This window comes from Episyrphus balteatus, chromosome 3 (genome assembly GCF_945859705.1).
Source record: "Episyrphus balteatus chromosome 3, idEpiBalt1.1, whole genome shotgun sequence".
In the NCBI taxonomy this organism is placed as follows: Eukaryota; Metazoa; Arthropoda; class Insecta; order Diptera; family Syrphidae; genus Episyrphus; species Episyrphus balteatus.
The window spans coordinates 45,363,551-45,384,515 of NC_079136.1; the positions used below are offsets into that span (position 1 = coordinate 45,363,551).

Sequence of the window (20,965 nt, forward strand, 5' to 3'; positions counted from 1 at the left end):
GATTTGGATTTATTTTTATGTGACAATTTTACATCCAGATCAGGGTTCGAACTTCGGTCACGAAATTTTGGAGCAAATTCGAAAAAAAAGTGGAGCAAATGCAAAATTTCCGAAGTAGATTTGAAACAAAAAAAATCTTTACCTTTTAGGAACTTTTTTTTTAATAAAAAAAGAAATAAGTCTTAAATTAAAGTCAATTCAATTCATAAAAAAGAAATATTTTGTGATAAATTCCCCTTGGACCAATTTATATTGTTTTATAAGCCTCATTAATGCAAGTGGTGGTTCAAAAATGTGTTTGCAATTCTAAATTAAATACAATTTCGATTTAAAACATAACAATCTGGTTAGAAAAGTTAGTTCAGGAAACAATTTTTCTGTGTGGAAAAAGTGGAGTAAATCCTGAAAAATCGGAGCGTTGGAGTAGATTATTTTTTTCCCTCAAAAGTGCAGCAAATTTACTCCGATCGGAGCAAGGTTTTAACCCTGATCCAGATTTTTTTTTAAACTAGTGAATAAAATGGCCGTTACAGAAACATCTACTCTGCAAAACTACAGAAGAAAAATTGTTGGCCTGCGAATATTTCAATTTTCAAACTATCCGGAATTCCACACGTTAAATTCATTAAAAAAAAGCAAACTCATCTGGCAATGCTTAAAAATTATCTGTCTCACACTGGTCTAGACCAATTAAAATTCGACGTTTTGTTTGTAGTGTGTAGTGTCAAAAAAAAACAAAACTACTGTTAAAAAATTCTAATATATCTAATCTTATCTTATCCTTTTTTAAAAGTCTATAAAATATAAATTGTGGTCGCTTTAAATTTGGTATTTAAAACAATTTAAATTTACATAAATTATTATAATATTCTAACATATACACATTCTCTATTTCCAAAAGTTCTTGCCTATAAATAACGATATAAATGCAAAAAGTAGGAAAGAATACATTAACTTAACATTACAACGATTCAGTAGAATATTTAATTCCATGGAATTAGAAAACACATTTTAACAGATAAGATGTGAATCAAATCAAGAATCAACAAGGTATTTCGTTTGCGTTTTTTTGATTATATTATGGCGATGGTTATGGTGAATGACGAATCCACCAATGCGCTGAATTTTGTGTTGGCTGTTTTTTGTATTATTTTTTATTCTGCGCATTACGTCACGTGCATATTCAGAATTTCTTTTTGACATTTGCCTCTAGCCTGCCAAGTCCAGTCAGTAATATATTTTTTCATTGTTTTGAACTTTTTTCCACATCGTATTTTTTAATTAACTTTTTTTTCGATAAATTTTCTTCCATATTTTTTGCTGTTGAAAATGTAAGAATTTTGTTATCTTTTTTTTGGTTGATTTTAAGTTAATAGTTTTGATATGGTTTTTTTGTTGTTGTTGTTTTTCTCTGATTTTGCCGCTTGATTGTAATTAACCCGAGTTTGTTTGTGTGTTGTGAGACACTGCAATAATTAATTTTCCTTTCCTTTATTTCACAATGCAGTTTCGAGATTTCTGCAAGTGTTGTCATTTTTTTAGTTCCAAAATAGTTTCCAACATTAAATAATAGATTAGCAATTTATTTATCTCTTTTATTTTTTATCAAAATCAATTATGATTATATTACCCACCTCTAAAAAAATAAAGAGATTAATATGATTCAGAATCACTAATTTATTGTTATGGTGTGTGTTTACTTGTAAAATTGATTGCTAAGACAATAAGAAGAAGAAACAAAGAAACTTCGAGTTGAAAATATTGAAAATTTTAGAGGCCAATACTTTATATGGCAACAAACTTGTGTTGCATCGACTTGCCTTTAAAAACTAATTTAAATATAAATTATGTTTTAAAGTAGTCGATGTTGAGGGTCATTGACCGAGAACTTAAACATGTTTTTTATGTTCTTTTATTTTCTTCCAAAGAACGCAATATGTTAATGTTAGGTTCAGTTTTGTTTTGTATACCTATTTCAAATTCCCAGATGATTCATCTTTTGGAATATTGGATACTTATACTTGGCAATGATGATCATTGTTCTTATTAACTAATTAAAACTATTCTTATTCTTATGGTTTATCTTTGGACTTTCGAATTTTATTTAGTTCCTTGGTGGACATGGTCATGTGAAACTTATCTTATCATAGAATCTTGGGCCCCATTCTATAATAATTATTAATTATATCTATTTCACGTTCTATACCTATTCACATTCGACAAAAAATTGTCTATTATTTATGTTCACGTGGAAAAAAAAAAATTGCGTTGTTGTGCATACGTTATCTGTTAAATAATTAAGAAACCAACTATATTTTCAAGTCGCATATTTTGATGTGTATACAATTTTCTAAAGAATCGATCCCTTATCTTCTCATTCACGAAGGGGTTCAAAAGGGTTCATTATCAAGCTATACCGCCTTAACTTGTTTACTGGGATAAAGGTATTGCTTCGTGTAAAGAACCGTCATCTTGGCCAAAAGCAGAAGGATAGAGCGAGTTCATAAATGCAAGCATGCTGCAATTCTGTAGCCAAGTACTGTCTGCTGTTATATATATCCAAGACAAATTTTTTAACTGTTTGTCTTTGTTTCTAAGAACAAGTACAAAATTAGTCAAAATTCACTTGTTATTATCAATTCTTTTTTGCAGCACTGCTGCAGTTCTGCATTTTTGAACACGGTTATATTCTCATCCTTTCCTACAAATTAATTACAAAGGAATGATTGAGAGTATACAGTATCTTCCCATATTATTAGACACAAGGGACAAAAATATGTACATCTTTTTGTCTGGCAAGGATCCCATCCTGCATAAATATTGAAGCTTCGAGCCGCGAGCGTATTCCGAATTCGTAGAATCAAAACATTCGCAAGCTCCTTTTTGTATTGGCCTTGCGTTATTGTGTTTACACAATATAAATGGAACCTAATCTTCTCCCTGATATTGCTGAATAGCCCATAAAGATCAGGAGATGTTTGTTCGTCGCAATAACGTACTGTGAACATCTCCGCCCGTCTGTTCTTCTATGAAAGAAAAATTTGCCACAAATCTAAGAAAGTAATATGCTGACCAGACGATCAGAGATTCTATATTTATGCAACATGGGGTTCTTGCCAGAAAGGTAAGAATGTCACGTTATTCCTCGATGAACAAATTTCAAAATTTACCGGTCTGGTAATTTTCCAGGCATGAATTCCAAAGAAAAAGTCTTTTAGACCTTATCCCCTTTCGTACGTTATTTTTCATCAAAATGAATGAATTTTTGTACCTTTTTTATGTTAATCCGTATCTGCATGATAAGTTTAAGTTAATGAGACAACAAAAACATTTAAGATACTTTAACAAAAACTTTAAAAAATGAACAGTATGAACCAAAAAGATATTTTTTTTCCCTTGGGCTTGGGCCTAATAATATGGCAAAGTACTGTAAGTCAAAAGGTTGTTGCTTGTTCTTGAGCTCTTAGCACCAAATAAATATTTATTTAATTTGTTATGTTATATAAAAATCGCTTTGCATCAAAATGTCTAATTCGAACTTCTTGGAATTTGTTTGAAATTTTAAAATTTCATATTCGAGTTCATAAAACTTTCCGGAGTGACAGTGGACATGAATATATACAGTCTTTTAATGGTTCTTCAAAGGGTTAAAAGCCATGTGTTTTTTGGACTTGAAAAATTCCAAGCAATCTAATTTGAATCACATCGACTGTTTTACCAATTTATTTTTTGTAGAATGGTTTAGTGTGGTTATGGCCACGAAAAACTGCGATCACAGATCGTACAATATACAACAGTCGTCCGCGTAACGACCTGCCACGCTAACGTCCACTGTACTTGGTGCATTGAATTTCACTATGCCCTATTACGCATACAAGCTGCTTGAGAGGAAGACGAAATGATTCGTTGATTGTCGTTATGCTAGAGAAAACGCCAGCCTCCTTACCACAAGGAGCCATCTGTAAAAATGGTGGCATCAGTTCGTTTTTCCTTTGGTCTCGGAAATAGAAACATGCTTTGAATTTTTCTTAAAGTGCAGGTGCTTGCTACTTGGTAATCTCTTTTTTCGACAGGGTGAATATGTACTTCAAAAACGTCTGAGCAAATCGTATTGAATGGGTTCTATTTAACCTACCCAAGGACTCCGTATTTTCTCTCCATCTATTTTTCAAATTTTTAATGAACTCCTTTCGGAATCTGTTTGTACACTTAGAAATTCGGGGAACGCGTACTAATTTACGCAAGTTAACAGGCATTGGGAATTTTCACTGAAAAAAAACTGAATTTTCTTAAAACAAAAACCCTTTGAATTTCTTGAAAGCTCTCAATCTCAATAACATTAGGAGAAAAATATGACATATTTCAGGATTGGGTGTAAAGTAAGACAATTCCTCGTTACCTTGCCTGTAGTTAAATCACAACCAAATGAATTTTAAGAAACACTGAGTTGATTAACTTATTTACAATATTAAAACTAAAGAAGATACAATCATTTATTTTTTGGCAGAAAATTGGACATTTAGAAAAATTATTAAAATCTCTCATCACGTCCGCCTTGCTATAAACCCATGAGAGGCTTCCAGTGACATAAACAATTTCCCTTTTTGCTATTATATCGTTATGTAAGAATTTGGAACCATGTATTTTTAAGGAGAATTTATGTATATCAAAAAAACTAATTTTCCTAAACTTATCCTGTAGGGATTCGACTATATAATAGGTGTAGGTTCTTGTTTACTAAATTATTCTATTTCTTACATCTTATGCGAGTGTTATCTTTCTTCAAAAGAACTATTGAACTTAAATTGGTAAAGGATGAATTCTTTACTGAATTGTATATAATATTTGCCATAATGAAAAACACTGGTCTGTAAAATATTTAATTTTTTTCTGCTTCATATTATTTTGCAAAGTTATTTTTATATTTCTCAACAAATACACAAATTTTGAAGAGGAGCCAAAACCTCCTTTTTTCGGTTTTGTTAAAAAAATTAACTGAAAACCAGTTAATTATGATAAGAATATTTCATGAATTTCAACCAGTAAAACTAAGTGGTATTTTTACGTCAAGCATAAATTAGTGAAGTTCAGGAGATTTAATCTGACATTATATTCGAAAACCGAGAAAAGTGATTGCTTTTAATCAAAGCAAATAATTTTATCTTCATTATTGACATTAGTTTTTGGATTTTTTAAAAATACATTTTAGAAAACTCTGTTCTGTTTAGATCAATTCGAACAGTAATTTTTCATTCGAGGCAGTCATTTTTATAATACTTCACTTTTTATTATAAAAGCTACGAATATCCAAAAAATTCGAGTAAAAATAGATTCTCAACAAAATGTCATTTTTTTGTTTTGAAAGTCTATACATTTTACAGGTGTCCCACCCGTGACGATAGAATTCCCATTTGCAAAATTAAAAAAAAAATAATATTAATAATTAAAAAACTGAAAACAATCGGTTATAACTTGCCTATAATGCTATCTGTGTTTTATTATAGTCACTGTTAAAGGCAGATTTAGAAAATTAAAATTACGAAGGGGATTATTCCCGATAGAAAATATGCTTATAGGTGTGGGGTCGGCATTGGGGTTGGCGTTGGTTGGGTCTTGAAGTTTTTTTCTGAGCTATAAAAGTTTATATTGAAAATCTTAAACACATAATCATTTTATTTTTTATTAACAAATTTGTATATTATTGGTCTTATTTAAAAAAAAGAATGATATGATTTTTAACTGCTTCTCTTTTTTTGCGAATTTGTCTGTTTTCTGATTCTTTATTATTTGAATTATTCCAAATTTTGTTTGAATTTTTAAATTTGATTTTTTGATTGATTTCTGCGCTTAATTCACTTGATAAACTTTGCGTTGCACACTGCTCAAACGATTGTCTGATTTTGTTCCTTAAAATTTTGATTTTGATCTCTCCTTAATCTACTAACTTAAAAAAAAATTATTATTGATTCCTGGTTCGTTTGCAGAGTTACAGCGTAAGCCGTGAACCCCCCAAAATCGCAAGTCCGAAGTGACTCTTGGCGTAATTTTTAACAAACCAACAAACTTGGTAAACAAAAAACCACACCACACAAAAAATGTTACTAAGAAAATATCAAATCAACAATACATTGAGATTCTATGCAACATTAAGTGCATTACAATTACTTTGTTTTAATAAAAATCCAGACGATGGCGACGGTTGGAACTCTGAACGCAACAGAACTAACTTACTTCAGGAATCTGAAAATGTTTTCGTTGACTTGTTCCCAGAGCAATCAATATTCAATCAAGATGATATGAATTTAAGAAAAATTTTAGAAGAATCAACCTTTCAATCATGGCAAAGTCATATCGCCCGAAAATCTTTAGTTGAAGATTTAATTCGATTCGATCGTAGTAATGACGAGAATGATCGCAAAATAACATTATATCCGCTCGATATTCAAAATAAAACTGAAGAAGCATCGAATAATTCACAAAATAGCAGCAACAGTGTTAGTTTGAGTTTGAGCTCATATGATAGCGATAGGAGACCATTTAGTTTGTTGTTTCAATTGCCAAATGATACCCGAAATTTTGATAGTATGGCCGTATATGATGGATTCAGTAGTTCAGCAGATGAACGAAAACCTTCAACTAGTTTCAATGATTTTCCCACACAGGATGTGTTTTTGGATAATAGTTTTTATGATTTACATTTGAATACAATTTCTTCTTCTTCATCGTCATCATTACCATCATCCTCTTTACCCTCATCATCATTATCTTCATCATCGCATCGTAAAAGCAAGAAAAATCCATTGAAAAAAGACGCAGTTTTGCCTAATATAAATCGAATCAGAAGACAGGACATTGATTTCTTCAACAGATTTACCAGAGAAGAAAACGAAACAACAGCAGGAGCAGCAGCAAGAACAATGAGAGAACACGAAACCTTAGCGATGATGACTAATGCGATTTATAAACAAGATGTTGACCTGGGCTATACATTCTCCAATTACAATCCATCTTTTACTATGTCTTCGATGTCGAAGCCAATTGATGAAGCTGAAAAAGTTGAAGTCATTCAAAACTTGAATGACACTAAAATCCCAGATAACAACGAACATGGCATCGATATTGGCTATTTGTTGTCTTTATCATCAAATGTAACTGGTGGCAGTAACGAGAATTCCAATGTTACTTCGCATCAAAAACTTTTGAAAATCGACGAAGATAGAAAATTGGCAGAGATCTTGTATGAACAAGACATAGATCTTGGTTATATTTTGTCACCAACTGGCTCTAAAGAGTCATCTTCTTCGAAAGCAAGTGACAAACCAGCAGAAAAGATAAGCAGCGATAAAGAAGATTCAAATGATGTTAGCGATTTGTGGGCTGGAATTCCATTTAAAATTGATAACGAAACTGGAGAATATATTCGTCTTCCTTTTGAGGATATATTTAAGGATTTCATTCCGATCGATGAGAATGATCAAAAAGATGATTTGCCAAAGGTCAAGGAACCTCAAAGTCCACTTGATCTTGATGCTACTATTCAGGATATTGCAAATCTATTAACACCACCTAATGATTTCTATCCTGTACCACAGGCAGAGGCTACACCTTATGTGCATGATAATTCGTATCCACAAAGGCATAATACGAATATGTGTTATGAAAATCAAGAAAATCAAGTTTATGGATACAACAACAACCATCAAAGAGTTGACAACTTTTATCAAAATAATTTGCTACCATCAGGAGTACAGAATCCAAACACTTTATATGCTCCAAATGGTGGCACCCACGAAGACATCCATACTGATGCATACTTGGATTCGATTTTAAATTCAGAATGCTTTAAAATGATGGATGCAAACAATAATCAAAGCTCGACGGCTCAGCAGCATGGTAATCCGATGGATTGTTCTGGTTCAAACGGAGCTAAAAGCTCAGACAAGCCTCCAAATGCATCGAGTTCTTCTGGTGGTGGCGGTGGAAATGCAGTGAATTTCTTAGATTTATCTTGCGGCAGTGCTGGAAGTTCGTTGGGTTCATTAGGTTCTGAGAGCCTCCCATCGTCATCAGATGGCGAATGGGGTGAGGGAAGTGATCCAGGCAATGATTATCGTAGATCAAATTTCTATGGACCCTATGATTATAGCTCCAACAATAGTAGTAATTTCACTATTCGACAAATGCCTGTTGCACAAAAGAAGTACCACATGTTTGGTAAGAGATATCTACAAGAAGAGATTTCAAACAATACTTTAACTGATTCCAGAGCTCGGACTTTACAAACTGAAAGCCCAATAAGTGACCTTGATGAGAAAGAAAATTCAACTTATGATGATTTTGAAGAGGAAATGAAAGTTCATGCCAACCTCAAAAACATAAGCAAACTTATTAAGACGGAACGTGATAAGTTCCAAAGATCCGATCAAAATTTGGTCCGTCATAATCACACTTATGCCTTATCACATAGTCCTGATTCGAATCAATCTAACGACCGAGATGGCTCTGAATATGATGATGGTCCATCTGAGCAGGGACACTTGACCAGAGATGAAAAGCGTGCACGCAATTTGAATGTTCCCATTCCAGTTTACGATATCATTAATCTACCAATGGATGAATTTAATGAACGAGTGTCAAAGTATGAGCTAAATGAAAATCAACTCTCTTTAATTCGCGATATCAGACGTCGTGGAAAGAATAAGGTTGCTGCACAAAATTGTCGCAAACGTAAGCTTGATACAATTCTATCGCTTGAGAGTGAAGTCGAAGAAGTGCGACGTCGCAAGGAGAAGCTGCATAACGAGAAAGAATATGTTGCAATGGAAAAGAAGAGGATTGCCAGTAAATTTGCAACTCTACACAAGCACATCTTTCATTATTTAAAAGATGACGAAGGTATGCCTTGTTCGCCATCAAAATTCAGTTTGCAACAATCAGCAGATGGTTCAATGTATCTTCTGCCAAGAGATAATTCCAAGCAGGATCCAAATTGTTATAGTATGTCATTGCTGATGAGTGAGGCGAGTACTAGTAGTGTTTGCAGAGAGCGCAGTCGAATGAAGGAGTCGTCTTTTGGACGAACGGGTGCCGATGAATCACATTCAATAACTGAACTGTAGATGAAGAAAGGAGTGGAAAATTCGAAAGATGAATTACTAATTTGTTGCTTTAAATTTAAAATTTAATTTTTAAGTTTTTTTTTGTTTATGTTTTGTTTTTTTTTTTTTTATTTTTTTTTTTTTATTTTTTAATTTACAAAAAAAAAGTGCTATTATGGATTTTGTTAATAATTTTGAATTCAATTCAATCTGTTTAAATTAAAACACAAAAAAAAAAACGGTATTGGGTCAGTAAATAAATTATATTTTATTTAAATGTTTGTTTTGGTATTATTTGTATGTTGATTTTGTTTTTTAAAGTTGTATGAAGTATGATGAAAAAAAGTAGGTATAAGTATTTTGTTAAGGATTAAAACGACTCGTTAATAAGAAGATTTTTTGTTTCAATATCAATACAATATTTCCGTTAAATATTCGGTGAAATATGAACAATATGGACTTAGTTTGAAAAGTATTGAAATCAAAGTAACACCGAAGGTTTTATCAAAGAACCAATATTAAGACCAAAACTCAAGCTCTTCAAAACATTGAAGCCAACGTAGTCTCTCATACAGAGATATTTCAATATTTTTTGCATTACGTTCCTTGAGAGGAAGGCAAGCGGAGAAGAAAATACAACTGCTAGCTTTATGAGCTCTATAAAAATGTGTTCTTAATACTGGCTCAGAACGGGGACAGTCGTTACATAGCACCAAGCCATTTTCAAGTTAAAGTTTTTTCATTAGGGTAAGTATATGATTATGAAAGTGGACTTTTTGCATTGTTTAAAGGAAAACTTACTTAATAATTTTCTCAAAACGATTTAATTGTATTTCTTTTTTGAAATCACTGAAGGAGCAATAAAAAAGTTTATTTACTGCGATTCCGCTTAAATAATAAATCTCTTTTACGAAATTAAATTTAAATTAAATTGCTTAAATCAAGGGGCACAGTAGTAGTGTGTGTAGCTGGTAAATTTGCTTATCTACTCTTATTTAATATAGAGTTATCATATTTTGTATTTTTTACAAAGTAATGTAAAGTGTTAAATAATTCTGGAAAGATAGTCTTTTACCATATTGACTATGTGTATGCCTATTGAAGTTGAAGCACCAGTTCTTTTCAGGACAAATCTTATCAAAGCACCTAGGCAGTTTTGATCTGTCTAGTATGTATATTTAGAGGAGTTATTAAGTATAGGCTTCAAACATCTCATCACTTTTTTCTAAAGCTATCACATCATAGGTAATGGTAGATCTTATTATAATAATGTACATTCATTAGGGTCTATTACACTCTTGCTTTCCAAAATGTTGAATATCAAAGTTATTCAAAATTATATGAATGAAAAAAAAATTCTAATGTTTTAAATCTCTATAGTTATTTTTATCCGTGCCAACCAAATTTAAAATGTTTTCATACAAAATGGGTGATATGCAAACAAAATAGTAAATGCTTTTGCTTGAAAATTGTAAAGTATAAACTTTTTTCATCCAAATTTTGTATTTATACTAATTAATTTCCTATTTCAAGTAAATACCATTATAAATTAAATACTATTTATATAAATACTATTTATATATTTATACTTTCTATGCAATAAAAGTCAATGTAATCGCTAAATATTTGGTATTGTGTATCTCTTTCGACAAAGATATTTGCTATTGTGAACTATGAACTCGAATTGAGTCGATAGCAAAATTGTAAACGAAAAATATCGAACGATAAAACGAAAAATTTCGTTCGCAAAAATCATTTTCGATGATCGATTTTCGACCAAAGTCGTCTATCGATAATAGAGATTCACAATACCAAAAGGCATTTTCGATGATAGATTATCGTTAAAAGTCGTCTATCGATAGACAAACGACACTCGCAAATAAGGGCCAATATTATTTATGCATATGGGCCAATATCGATAAATTACAGGTAGTTTCAAAACTGCCAACTGTTCAATATTTTTAGGATATTTTTCTTTTAGTTTTTACGTTTATTTTGCCAAGAGTGTGTTCAAGGCTTGGGGAATATATTTTTTTTTTTAATTCATTGAGAAACTTTGAGTGTTAATTTAAAATCCAAATCCAGGAGCGCCCATTTGTGTTAAATTAGAAATTTAACTTCGCATTTCCCTCCGCTTTTTGCTTTACTGAAGCCTCAATTTTGACGTCCGCAGCGAGTCGTTTTTACCTCGTTTTAATACAAACGACTTACGTAATAGGGGTGAGAATATCCAACTTAGGATACGTGATTGACAGCCAGAATTATGGCTATTAAAGAAGAACTTTTACGACCTCAGTTTTTAAGTTTGAACTTGAAATAAATAAAAAAATATTTCGAAGCACCTTTTAGGCACATTTGGCTCTAATATGTGTTATGATATGATGTAATTTTACAAATAACCATTTTGATATCATTCAAGACGTTAGAACAAGTAAAATTAAAACAAATCGAGTTCTATTTTTTTTCTTGAACCGAATTTTATGAGAAAGAACTTTGTCAAGAAATCGGTTTATAAATAGACGAAACAGGAATTAGAAAAAGTTAATACAAAAATATTGAGACTTAAGTTTTTTTTTTATTCAAGTTCAAAAAGTTAAAAAAAAAGCAAATAAGTTTGATTTTAAGGATAAATTACATAAGTATAAATCATTATTTCTTTTTATTTAAAAGAACCCTTCATCAAAATCATCTGCTGGTTTATCATCTGCCATAGTTCCACGACGAGCTGCTTCTCCCCCACGAACCTTAACGTTATAGCAAACATGTTCGGCCTTAATAACACTCTGATGTAATGTATACAATTTCCTTCCAAATTCACGATTTCTAACTGAATGAAGTCCTAAAAATCTAATTACACAAAAAGCTGTTAAAATTGATTGTCTTCTACAAAAAAAACTACTTACCCTTTATAGAAATTCTGTAAAACCTTACAAGAATCCTGACAAGTGTTTGTATCACCACTTCCCAAAGAATTAATACAACGACGCATCAATTCTCCAGTCAAATCACCCAATCCAAGAATGTATTCAGTTGGATCGACAAGGCACTCTACAGTCTTTTCAACCTTTTCAATACATTCGTCAACTTCCTTGGGTTCAATAGACTCGTCACTTTCTTTGGGTTCCAGAGTAAAAGTGAATTTCATTCTTCCTTGCAAAACAATCCAATCGGATAGCTCCGATTCATTGAGATATTCATAATAAGTGTAGGCTTCAATGAATTCTTGCAAGCCAGCACAGTAAGCACGCATATATTGATAGGGATCACGATTTTCCAATTCCTTGGCTACTTCAAAGAATTTATTAGAAATAAGATTGTCTAATCGTGTTTTTGCTTCGAGGAGAATCTTTTCTTTGTTGTTTTTGCTAAAGGAAATTTATTGAAATAAGATAGTCATTTGGGAAAAGAAATATTTGTCTTACTTTGGATCAATTGTATGCAATAAGAAAATAATTCGCTTGGATTCGATTGTGGTATCACGACTCAGCTTGACGATACGTTCATAGCGATCATGTTTATCATCCAATTCAAGTGCATATTGTTTAAATGCAATTATAACTGGGTTTGATTCGTCGACTGGGACTGCGTCCTTATTATGAGGTTTGGAATTTTTATTCCGAGAACGATTGTGGTTTGGTTTAAAAGACATTTTTTAAATTCGTATTTGATGATGAATGAAAATAAAAATATTTATTTATTTCTTTCTTGATGATTTTCTACCGGTATTTGTGTTTTTACAGCTTTTCTTATTCTGACGTTTATAAAAAACAAATTGACTGAATGAAGCCATTGGCTGTGTTCCAGCAATTTTTTCTATTTCTAGATTGAACGATTATTTTGGTGCCGATATTTCATATCAACTTCATTTGTGATAGGTTCTTTACTTGTTTTGTACAACTAGTGGTTCAGCCTTGGTTTAAAAGTTTAATTCTATGTTTTCGGTGGTTTAGCTGTATTTTAACTTTGGGTTAACCATGTGATAAGTACTTGAAAATACATAAAACTTGAAGAAGAGCTAAAAGTCGTTTATATCACCGATTTTTAATGCCAGAGTTGTACAAACGTTGACCGCAGCCTTGCTTCAGCGGTTTAACCCGCCGATTTTGTCGGATAAGCTGCAGATTAACTTCGGTTCAAGCATGGATGTGGCTGTTTTTACATATCGCTGGCTGAGAACTATAATGTTCTATGTTTTATGGAAACCCCTGTAGACATAGAACATTACAGTTCGCAGCCAGCGATATATGAATCTTGAACCAGTGATAAATTTACAGCCCTATTCTGGCAAACCTCACAAGCTATGAGGACCTCATAAGGTTTTTGTGAGGTTTTAACGTTACAGAAACTTTCGAATTTGTGATCTGCTCTGAAGGAGGTCACAACTCAAAAGTTAGATTTTTGCTAGTAAGAAGTTTGTGAGAAATAAATCGTCCTTAAATCGAGTTATGATGCTGCCCCCCTGCAATCCCCCTTTTTGGGCTCACTATAGGATTTGAGATGGGGGCAAATTTAGGTATGTAAAACGAACTTAAAAAAAAAATTATTCTTCGCGGTCGTCATTTGCATTAAAAAATTAACTTTGAAAAATTAATTAAAAATATAAATACACGTTTCCTAACATTAAAATTGCAAATTAAATTATTCGCGTATTAAAATTCGTGCGCCCCAAAGGAAAGTTGAGCCAAAATATATTTGTTAAAAATATTTTTTGGTTATTTTTAAGAAGAACAGACACCACTTCCTCACAACACCAACGACGCGACTGCATTTTCAATCTGTTTCAAGCATAAAGTTTTCAAATATATATCAAATGTGAACAGACCCTTAACGACATGACAAATGTCAAACATTTGACACCCATTTTTTTATTTGCCTTTTCTGTCACCTGTCTCTCAACGCACCTTCCACCCACCGCGACCAGTGACCTTACTACTTGTTAAAGCCTCAAGAAAACAAACACCACAAAGAACACAAAAGACTTTAAAAAAAGAGTTTAATTCAAATAATAGACAATAAATACAACTTGTTAAATTTTTGCGCAAGCAAAAACATCACGGTTTTTTTCAGTTTATTTTATATTTTTTTATTTTACTATTAATTTGCGTATTCAATAACCACCACGTTGTTATTTAATTATGGTAATTTTATTTCAAAAAGCAAAGATAATATAATTTTTTTTTATTCTATGTTTAAATGCGTCACATCGTCATATCTCTGATAACAAAGTGTAAACATCGGATTTAAAAAAAAATCTAATTTTAATCTATTTTTATACATTTTCAGTTTTACAATCTTTTAACTCGCACGTTACTTCCAGCGGCCTTGGGCAATAACACCCGATTAAATGCACTACGTGCTCTATCATCGTCACCTTCAATTGACACTGTCTTAGCCACAGAAAGTTCTTCCAAAGGTTTGATTATATTAAACCGCCCAAAAGCATTAAATGCCATTAATTTAGAAATGGTCAGAAAAATCTACAAACATTTGAAAAAATGCGAAAAGTCAAAGTTGTTGGTTATCATTAAGGGCACCGGCGATAAGAGCTTCTGTGCTGGCGGCGATGTACGCGCTATTGTCGAAGCCGGGCCCACAGAAGAATCAAAGAGTTTCTTTAGGGAAGAATACACTTTGAATCATTTAATTGGCAATTATAAGATTCCTTATATTGCTTTTATGGATGGAATTACAATGGGCGGGGGTGTCGGGCTTTCAGTTCATGGAAGATACCGTGTCGCCACAGAACGAACTTTGTTTGCCATGCCTGAGACAGCAATTGGTCTGTTTCCCGATGTGGGAGGATCGCATTTCCTTCCCCGGTTGAATGGCAAACTTGGTTTGTATCTGGGTTTGACTGGTTTCCGATTGAAGGGGGAAGATGTGACTAATGCAGGAATTGCAACACATTATTGCCCGAGCGATAAACTTAAACATTTGGAATCGGCACTGCTAAATTGCAATGATCCAGATGATATCCCAGATATTATGAATAGCTTAACAACTAAGCCCGAAAAGAAGTTTATCCTAGGTCCGCATTTGAAAACAATCAACAAGTGTTTTGCTGCACCTTCGGTAGAGGATATCTTTAAGAATCTTTCGGAAGAAGGCAGTGAATGGTCTTTAAATACTCTTGATGTAAGAAATATTAAGGGCCACTTGCTGAAACGAATCTTAAACAATTTAAGTAGAACATAAACTCTTAGTTTCCAATTTTAAGATTTGTGTTTTCGGCTGTTTTGGACGCATTAATTTATTATTGAAAAATAATCATTATATTTCCCAGCGTTTAGTCTTCTTCAGGGGCACTTTTTATTAAACAGAAAATAAAAAAATATACTAATAAAAAGTTCCCCTGAAGAAGACTAAAATCTTAGTCGAAACTTTGGGAAATAAAATGATTATCTTGAAGGTTTTATAATTATATATTATAATAATGATTATCTTTCATTAATAAATTATTGCGAACAAAACAGCCGAAAAGAGAAATCTTAAAATTCGAAATATACAATCATAATTTGTCAAAACAAACTCAAAATAACATAAACTCTTAGGCCCAATTTATTCACTCTCCATTATATTTAAAGTCCCCGTTTAAAATAAAAAAAAATGTCAAATCACATACAAGTTTTAAAATTCCCCATTTTTAATAGAGACTTTAAATTTAATGGAGTGTCAATAAATTGGACCTTAGTCTCTACTTTTTCCTCTGCGTAAACTGTGACATACGATTTTATGCAGAACTTAAATCCTTAAGTTTCGTTCTAGCAAACGGCTCTAAAAGCTTTAGTCTCGTTTTAATTTTATGAATTTACAGATTTTGAAGAAAATGTCGCCATTAGCTTTGAAAGTTACCCACCGCCAATTGGAACACGGTTCCAATTTATCTCTAACACAGTGCCTCATTATGGAATACCGTATGGTAGTTCGCCATTTGGAAGATAGCGATTTCAAAGAAGGAGTTCGTGCCTTGCTTATTGACAAAGATCAAAAAGCTAAATGGAATCCAAGTACTATTGAAGCTGTTACTTCGGAGCGGGTGGCAAAGTTCTTTGCCAAATTACCAGACACTGAAGAATTGAAATTGTAAATTTTGTTGGTTTTATATGTTTGGTTTGCGTTTTTGATGATATAAGATGAGAGATGAGCGTTGTTTTGTGCCTTTTGAACATTTTGATTAACCCCCTGGTTTTTGCTAGCCTGAATATTATTTAAGATCAAATTTGTTTTAGTTTTAGCATTTTTGTTTGTTTTTTTTTTTATAATTTTGGTATGTATACTTGCATTCCCCTTTGGATTTTGTTTTTGAGTGCAATTCCCCTCAGATGTAATTTTTTTAGAATTGGAAAAATCATTTCAATTTTCTTATATATTTTTGCAGAACAGAACTTAATTGGGTGTTGAAGAATGGCGACAAGTACCTCCAACGATAATTTAAATATTGCTTTTGTTTAGCTCTTTTTTTTATTTCTCTCGAACAGCTTAAGGGCATTTAATGTACTTTAATTTTTGAACAAAATATAAAAAAATATTTCTTTTAGATTTAATTTAAGCTTTATAATAATATTTCCATTGGATAGCAATGATTTTTTTTTTGTTTTGAAATTGCCTAAATTTTGTTATGAATATACACACGAAAAAAATTTATAAAATAATCAAAATATTTTTATACGAGAAAGTAAAGTTAATAATATGTTATACAATAATTGTTAAATTTTGTTTTTATTTAAATTAAAAAAAATGAAGTTAAGTCTACGATAATAAAATCTGGGGCTACGGAAAAACTGCTACTCATCACGAATTATAAATTTTCAGCTTTTAAGTGTAAGTGAATAATTATAAAATATACCACGCAGTTTGTGCACTAAATACTTTTCATAACGAGTATTATGAACAGTATTCAGATCTAGTTGGATCTTACGAATTCGTGACTTGTCGACATGAGATTTTACTAGGCTAGAAATAAAAAAATATTTGGATTAAAAAAAAATTATTTTTTTTTGAAAATCAAGTCGGAAATTTTGGTTTGTAATAACTACAAAATGAAATACCAACTTCATTTAAAAAAAATCTTTTTTTCAAAAAAAAATATTTATAAGTATGTAAATCCAAAAATCTACTTATTAATCTGACTTAATCCCCAATCGCTAAAGTAAAACATGTGCTTCTATTCATGTGATGCGCAGTGTAAATTTACTTAACATAAGAGTTTCAAAAATTTAAGAAACTTGAACTCTTTTATCAAGTTTGTGCGACCCAATCTTTTATGTTTATTTAGTTACTACAAAAATGTCTATTCAATGGATTAAGAAGAAATTGCCATGGAATCGTGAAAGAGTCGATTGTATTGTTTTTTTTTAGATCAATCAAGATAAGAACCGAAATTCTGGTCGACGATTATTATCCAGTGGGGATATTGTGTCTTGCGATCAGCGAAATTACATACTTACAAGGTAAGTATCATTTTAAAAGTAAATGGAGTCTTTTATATTTATTTCCTATAAAATATAATGTTGCGTTTATATTGTTTTATTTATTTTTTTTATTGGAGTAACTAAAGCAAATTATGTCGAATTCAGTTCAAAAAGTTCCACTTTTTTGGGTTTACAGTAGTCAGGTAAAAAGTGAAGTTTTTCATAACTAATTAAAAGTTGCTACTAGTGTAAATTGTTTTTTTTTTTTTTTTTTTTTATGGTGTAAGAAACAAGTCTAATTACTGCAATTTTCAAATGAAGTTTAACCGTTAAATTATAATTAGTTTTATGCAAGTTTTAATTGATTTTTTTTTTGCAGTGACTTAACCAACATTCCTAATTAAGGGATATAACAATCAAACACGACATTTCGATGATAATGAATGTAAAATAAAAAGTTTAGTGCAGTTCTGTCTGTCTTATGGATAAAACTTCAAACGGTGTACCTACGATTTTTTAGAAATTCTCCAGAGTAGTTTTCGGAAATAATATTGTAATGCCCGAAAAAAAGTCAAAGTGCTGTCTTAACCTGATGAAAACTGATATTTTCAAAAATTTTTATTAAAGTTAAAAACGGTATTTACTTGCGATATTTTACCAAATTCCTAAAAAAATTGAACATGAAAAACATCGCTTTAGAAAAAATCAAAAACTAAATTTTAAAATAAAATTTTAGGCAATAAAAATAAAATATTTTATTTTGAAAAATCAATTTTTAGAAAACAGGTTAGTAAAATTTTTTCAAGAGTTTTTAGATATGTATACATACACATAAACATATAGGAAATTATTATTATACCGACACATAAAAACCAAAAAGTGGCGTGTACAACGAACTAGACCCATCAACCTCACCCAATCAGTCGGTCTCATCACGAATTCTTTTCGTATCGCAAATTTTCTTCGATTCCCGAAAAAAACAATCACAAAATCCGATCGTACTGACTGTATGAAATTACGAACGGATTGCGTGATAGTTTTTTTTGGGAATCGTAGCAAATTTTCGATACGAATGGAATTCGTGATAAGGACGAGTACTTCATCAAGCACCCCAAAGTATGCAATGCAAAGAGCAAATCAAAGACGATCACGTTTTCGATTATCGTTTTGATAATTACAGAATGACGCCACGGAAACAAAAAAAAAAAAACAATACAATTTTTGTATATTTGATCAGACCCATCTAGGGACTCGAATATCTATGGTATTGAAATATACGATACGCCAAATCCGAGTTCCGTTTGTTCCGTAAAGGTGTAGGTTTTGGTGCAGAAAAATACCAAAAAATTTATTATATTTTTATATGCAGATTGCACGTTACTCGAAACCTGACCTGGTGGGTCCTCGGTTTGGATTCAGCGCATCGAAATGCATAGATGTACACGCCACTTTTTTGTCTAAATATCGAGCCCTTCTCACCAAATTATCGTAAGTGACATGGCACTTACGATATTTTAGATTACAGAAAAAATCTTAATTAGGTATCTTTTGCTCATAGGCTTTTGGAGATAATTTTCTTGTTAATGTTTTCTTGGACAATTTTTGATTAGATTAACACAAAAAAGTTACATATATCTTATTCTTTCTTAGTTTTGGAAAAATACAATTATATGGTAAAAGATTAGATTTAGTCAATTTTTATTAATATAAATTTTAATTGGTTTACAAATCTGTATTTAAAAAAATTAATAGAACATGACTGTGCCGTCTGGCTGATTTAATGAATTAAAAGTGTAGATAATTTTTTTTTGTCCATACTGTATGGGTGCTGTATCACGTTGTGAAACAGCTGGTAGGCCAAAAGACAGGAAAAACAAATTTAGTTTTTGAAGTGTAAACAAAACTACAATCAATATTGATACCAATATTATTATTTTTTTTTAATTTCATAATCATTCTTCAGGACAAATGGTAACAGTTCAAATAATTTAAAAAATACCACAAAAATCCAAGACTAAAATTAAAACCAAATTACTATTTTATCAGCTGTGCAATGCTATTCAAAAGAATCCGGAATGTTTTCCCAGCTGCCATTCGCAATCAAAGCATATTGACTTGTTTCCGGACTACTTCAACTTTCTCTACAGATGATTCCGTATTAGTAAATGAGAATCAGTATAATGCAACAATTGTACTAAATCGACCTAAAATCCTAAATGCTTTGAATTTGGAAATGATTAGAAAAATCACTGAACCTTTAAAGAGATTTGAAAATACCAAATCATTTGTAATCATTAAAGGAGCTGGAGAAAGAAGTTTTTGTGTTGGTGGCGATGTGCCTGATCTTATTAAAAATGATGTTGAAAAATCTAGAACTGTTTTTAGAGAAGTATACACTTTACTATCGTTCATATCAAAAAGTAAGATACCCAATATTGCTATAATTGATGGAATGACAATGGGAGGAGGTCTTGGCGTTGCTGTACATGGAAAGTATCGTGTCGCAACCGAACGTACAATGATGGCAATGCCTGAAGCTGCTATTGGTCTATTCCCAGATGTTGGTAGTTCGTATTTTCTCAATCGGTTAAATGGTAAACTTGGACTATATCTGGGAATGACCGGTACTAGGCTGTTAGCCGAAGATGTTGCTAGAGTCGGATTGGCTACACATTATTGTGAAAGTAGTCAGATAGATAATGTGGAGGCTGAGTTGGTGAAAGCTACTAATGTAAATGAAGTAGATAAAATCTTAAATAGTTTTTCATTTAAAGTACCCCACGAAGCTGGTATACATTTGTTAATGAATAAAGTCAATATGTGCTTTAATGCGACGACAGTGGAAGAGATTTTCAAAAATCTAGAGAAAGATGGTAGTGAATGGGCTGTTAAAACTCTCAGTGTAAGTTTGAAATTTCCCAAATGTATATCTTGGTGTTTATTTATTTATTTTTATTTAAATTTATATTTTAGACTCTTAAAGGAAAAAGTCCACTTTCTTTAAAAATGACTCTCAAACAATTTCAACTGGGAGCGAATAAGCCATTAGATGATTGTTTAAGAATGGAATATCGTTTGGCATTCCGGCGTTTGAATGACTTTGATTTTCGCGAAGGAGTTCGCGCTCTTCTAATAGATAAGGACAATAAACCTCAGTGGAATCCACCAACTCTTGATGCTGTTGCTGATGATCAGGTGCTTAAATATTTCGACAAATTGGCGGAGAGCGATGAGTTAAAGATTTGAATCTAAATTTTTTATACATTTTGTTTCATGGATATTAGTTAAAATTAATACGCTAGTCAAAAATACTGGTATAGATAAATATGTAATATTTAATAACATAACATCGAAGTTAACACTATTAGATTAAAGTTAAGAATTTATGTAATATTATATGCATTCATTTTATATATTTTAAAATTAAGCTGAAAATTACAGAGTTACGTGTTTGCA

The 20,965-nt window shown here is 31.6% G+C and overlaps 4 protein-coding genes across 10 annotated transcripts; 3 read left to right on the forward strand and 1 right to left on the reverse strand.

Annotated features, from left to right (window-relative positions):
* Positions 1-698: 698 nt before the first annotated feature.
* Positions 699-9,247, forward strand: LOC129914175 (segmentation protein cap'n'collar-like). Of its 6 annotated transcripts, none has more exons than XM_055993289.1 (2): positions 699-828; positions 6,869-9,247. In XM_055993289.1, the coding sequence occupies exon 2, from the start codon at positions 6,918-6,920 to the stop codon at positions 9,117-9,119; it is 2,202 nt and encodes a 733-aa protein (XP_055849264.1). In that variant the 5' UTR covers positions 699-828; positions 6,869-6,917; the 3' UTR covers positions 9,120-9,247. The 6 variants fall into 6 exon arrangements, with proteins under 6 accessions (XP_055849264.1, XP_055849259.1, XP_055849263.1 ...); XM_055993284.1 differs by having other exon boundaries at positions 701-828; positions 5,985-9,247; XM_055993288.1 differs by having other exon boundaries at positions 749-828; positions 6,788-9,247.
* Positions 9,248-11,651: 2,404 nt separating this feature from the next.
* On the reverse strand, positions 11,652-12,754 carry LOC129914383 (translin-associated protein X). Its single transcript, XM_055993597.1, has 3 exons — positions 12,521-12,754; positions 12,002-12,463; positions 11,652-11,945 (listed from the first exon to the last, which is right to left on the reverse strand). The coding sequence occupies exons 1-3, from the start codon at positions 12,745-12,747 to the stop codon at positions 11,762-11,764; spliced, it is 873 nt and encodes a 290-aa protein (XP_055849572.1). The 5' UTR covers positions 12,748-12,754; the 3' UTR covers positions 11,652-11,761.
* Positions 12,755-14,066: 1,312 nt separating this feature from the next.
* LOC129916102 (3-hydroxyisobutyryl-CoA hydrolase, mitochondrial-like) lies at positions 14,067-16,529 on the forward strand. 2 transcript variants are annotated; one of them, XM_055995886.1, is made up of 4 exons: positions 14,067-14,236; positions 14,382-15,233; positions 15,913-16,181; positions 16,477-16,529. In XM_055995886.1, exons 1-4 carry the CDS (start codon positions 14,234-14,236, stop codon positions 16,526-16,528), a joined length of 1,176 nt encoding a protein of 391 aa, XP_055851861.1. In that variant the 5' UTR covers positions 14,067-14,233; the 3' UTR covers position 16,529. The 2 variants fall into 2 exon arrangements, with proteins under 2 accessions (XP_055851861.1, XP_055851863.1); XM_055995888.1 differs by having other exon boundaries at positions 15,913-16,529.
* A 2,734-nt stretch (positions 16,530-19,263) lies between these two features.
* LOC129914968 (3-hydroxyisobutyryl-CoA hydrolase, mitochondrial-like) lies at positions 19,264-20,755 on the forward strand. The gene is made up of 3 exons (XM_055994421.1): positions 19,264-19,480; positions 19,556-20,411; positions 20,483-20,755. The coding sequence occupies exons 2-3, from the start codon at positions 19,563-19,565 to the stop codon at positions 20,753-20,755; spliced, it is 1,122 nt and encodes a 373-aa protein (XP_055850396.1). The 5' UTR covers positions 19,264-19,480; positions 19,556-19,562.
* The last annotated feature ends 210 nt before the right edge of the window (positions 20,756-20,965 follow it).

Coding starts and splice junctions, on each gene's coding strand:
- LOC129914383 (XM_055993597.1), bottom strand. CDS start 12,747: ATGTCTTTTAAACCAAACCACAATCGTTCTCGGAATAAAAATTCCAAA. Junction 12,464..12,520: donor TTGCATACAATTGATCCAAA/GTAAGACAAATA, acceptor AATTTCCTTTAG/CAAAAACAACAAAGAAAAGA. Junction 11,946..12,001: donor TTACAGAATTTCTATAAAGG/GTAAGTAGTTTT, acceptor TTGTGTAATTAG/ATTTTTAGGACTTCATTCAG.
- LOC129916102 (XM_055995886.1), top strand. Junction 15,234..15,912: donor GGTCTTTAAATACTCTTGAT/GTAAGAAATATT, acceptor ATGAATTTACAG/ATTTTGAAGAAAATGTCGCC. Junction 16,182..16,476: donor GACACTGAAGAATTGAAATT/GTAAATTTTGTT, acceptor ATATTTTTGCAG/AACAGAACTTAATTGGGTGT.
- LOC129914175 (XM_055993284.1), top strand. CDS start 6,096: ATGTTACTAAGAAAATATCAAATCAACAATACATTGAGATTCTATGCA.
- LOC129914968 (XM_055994421.1), top strand. CDS start 19,563: ATGCTATTCAAAAGAATCCGGAATGTTTTCCCAGCTGCCATTCGCAAT. Junction 20,412..20,482: donor GGGCTGTTAAAACTCTCAGT/GTAAGTTTGAAA, acceptor TTTATATTTTAG/ACTCTTAAAGGAAAAAGTCC.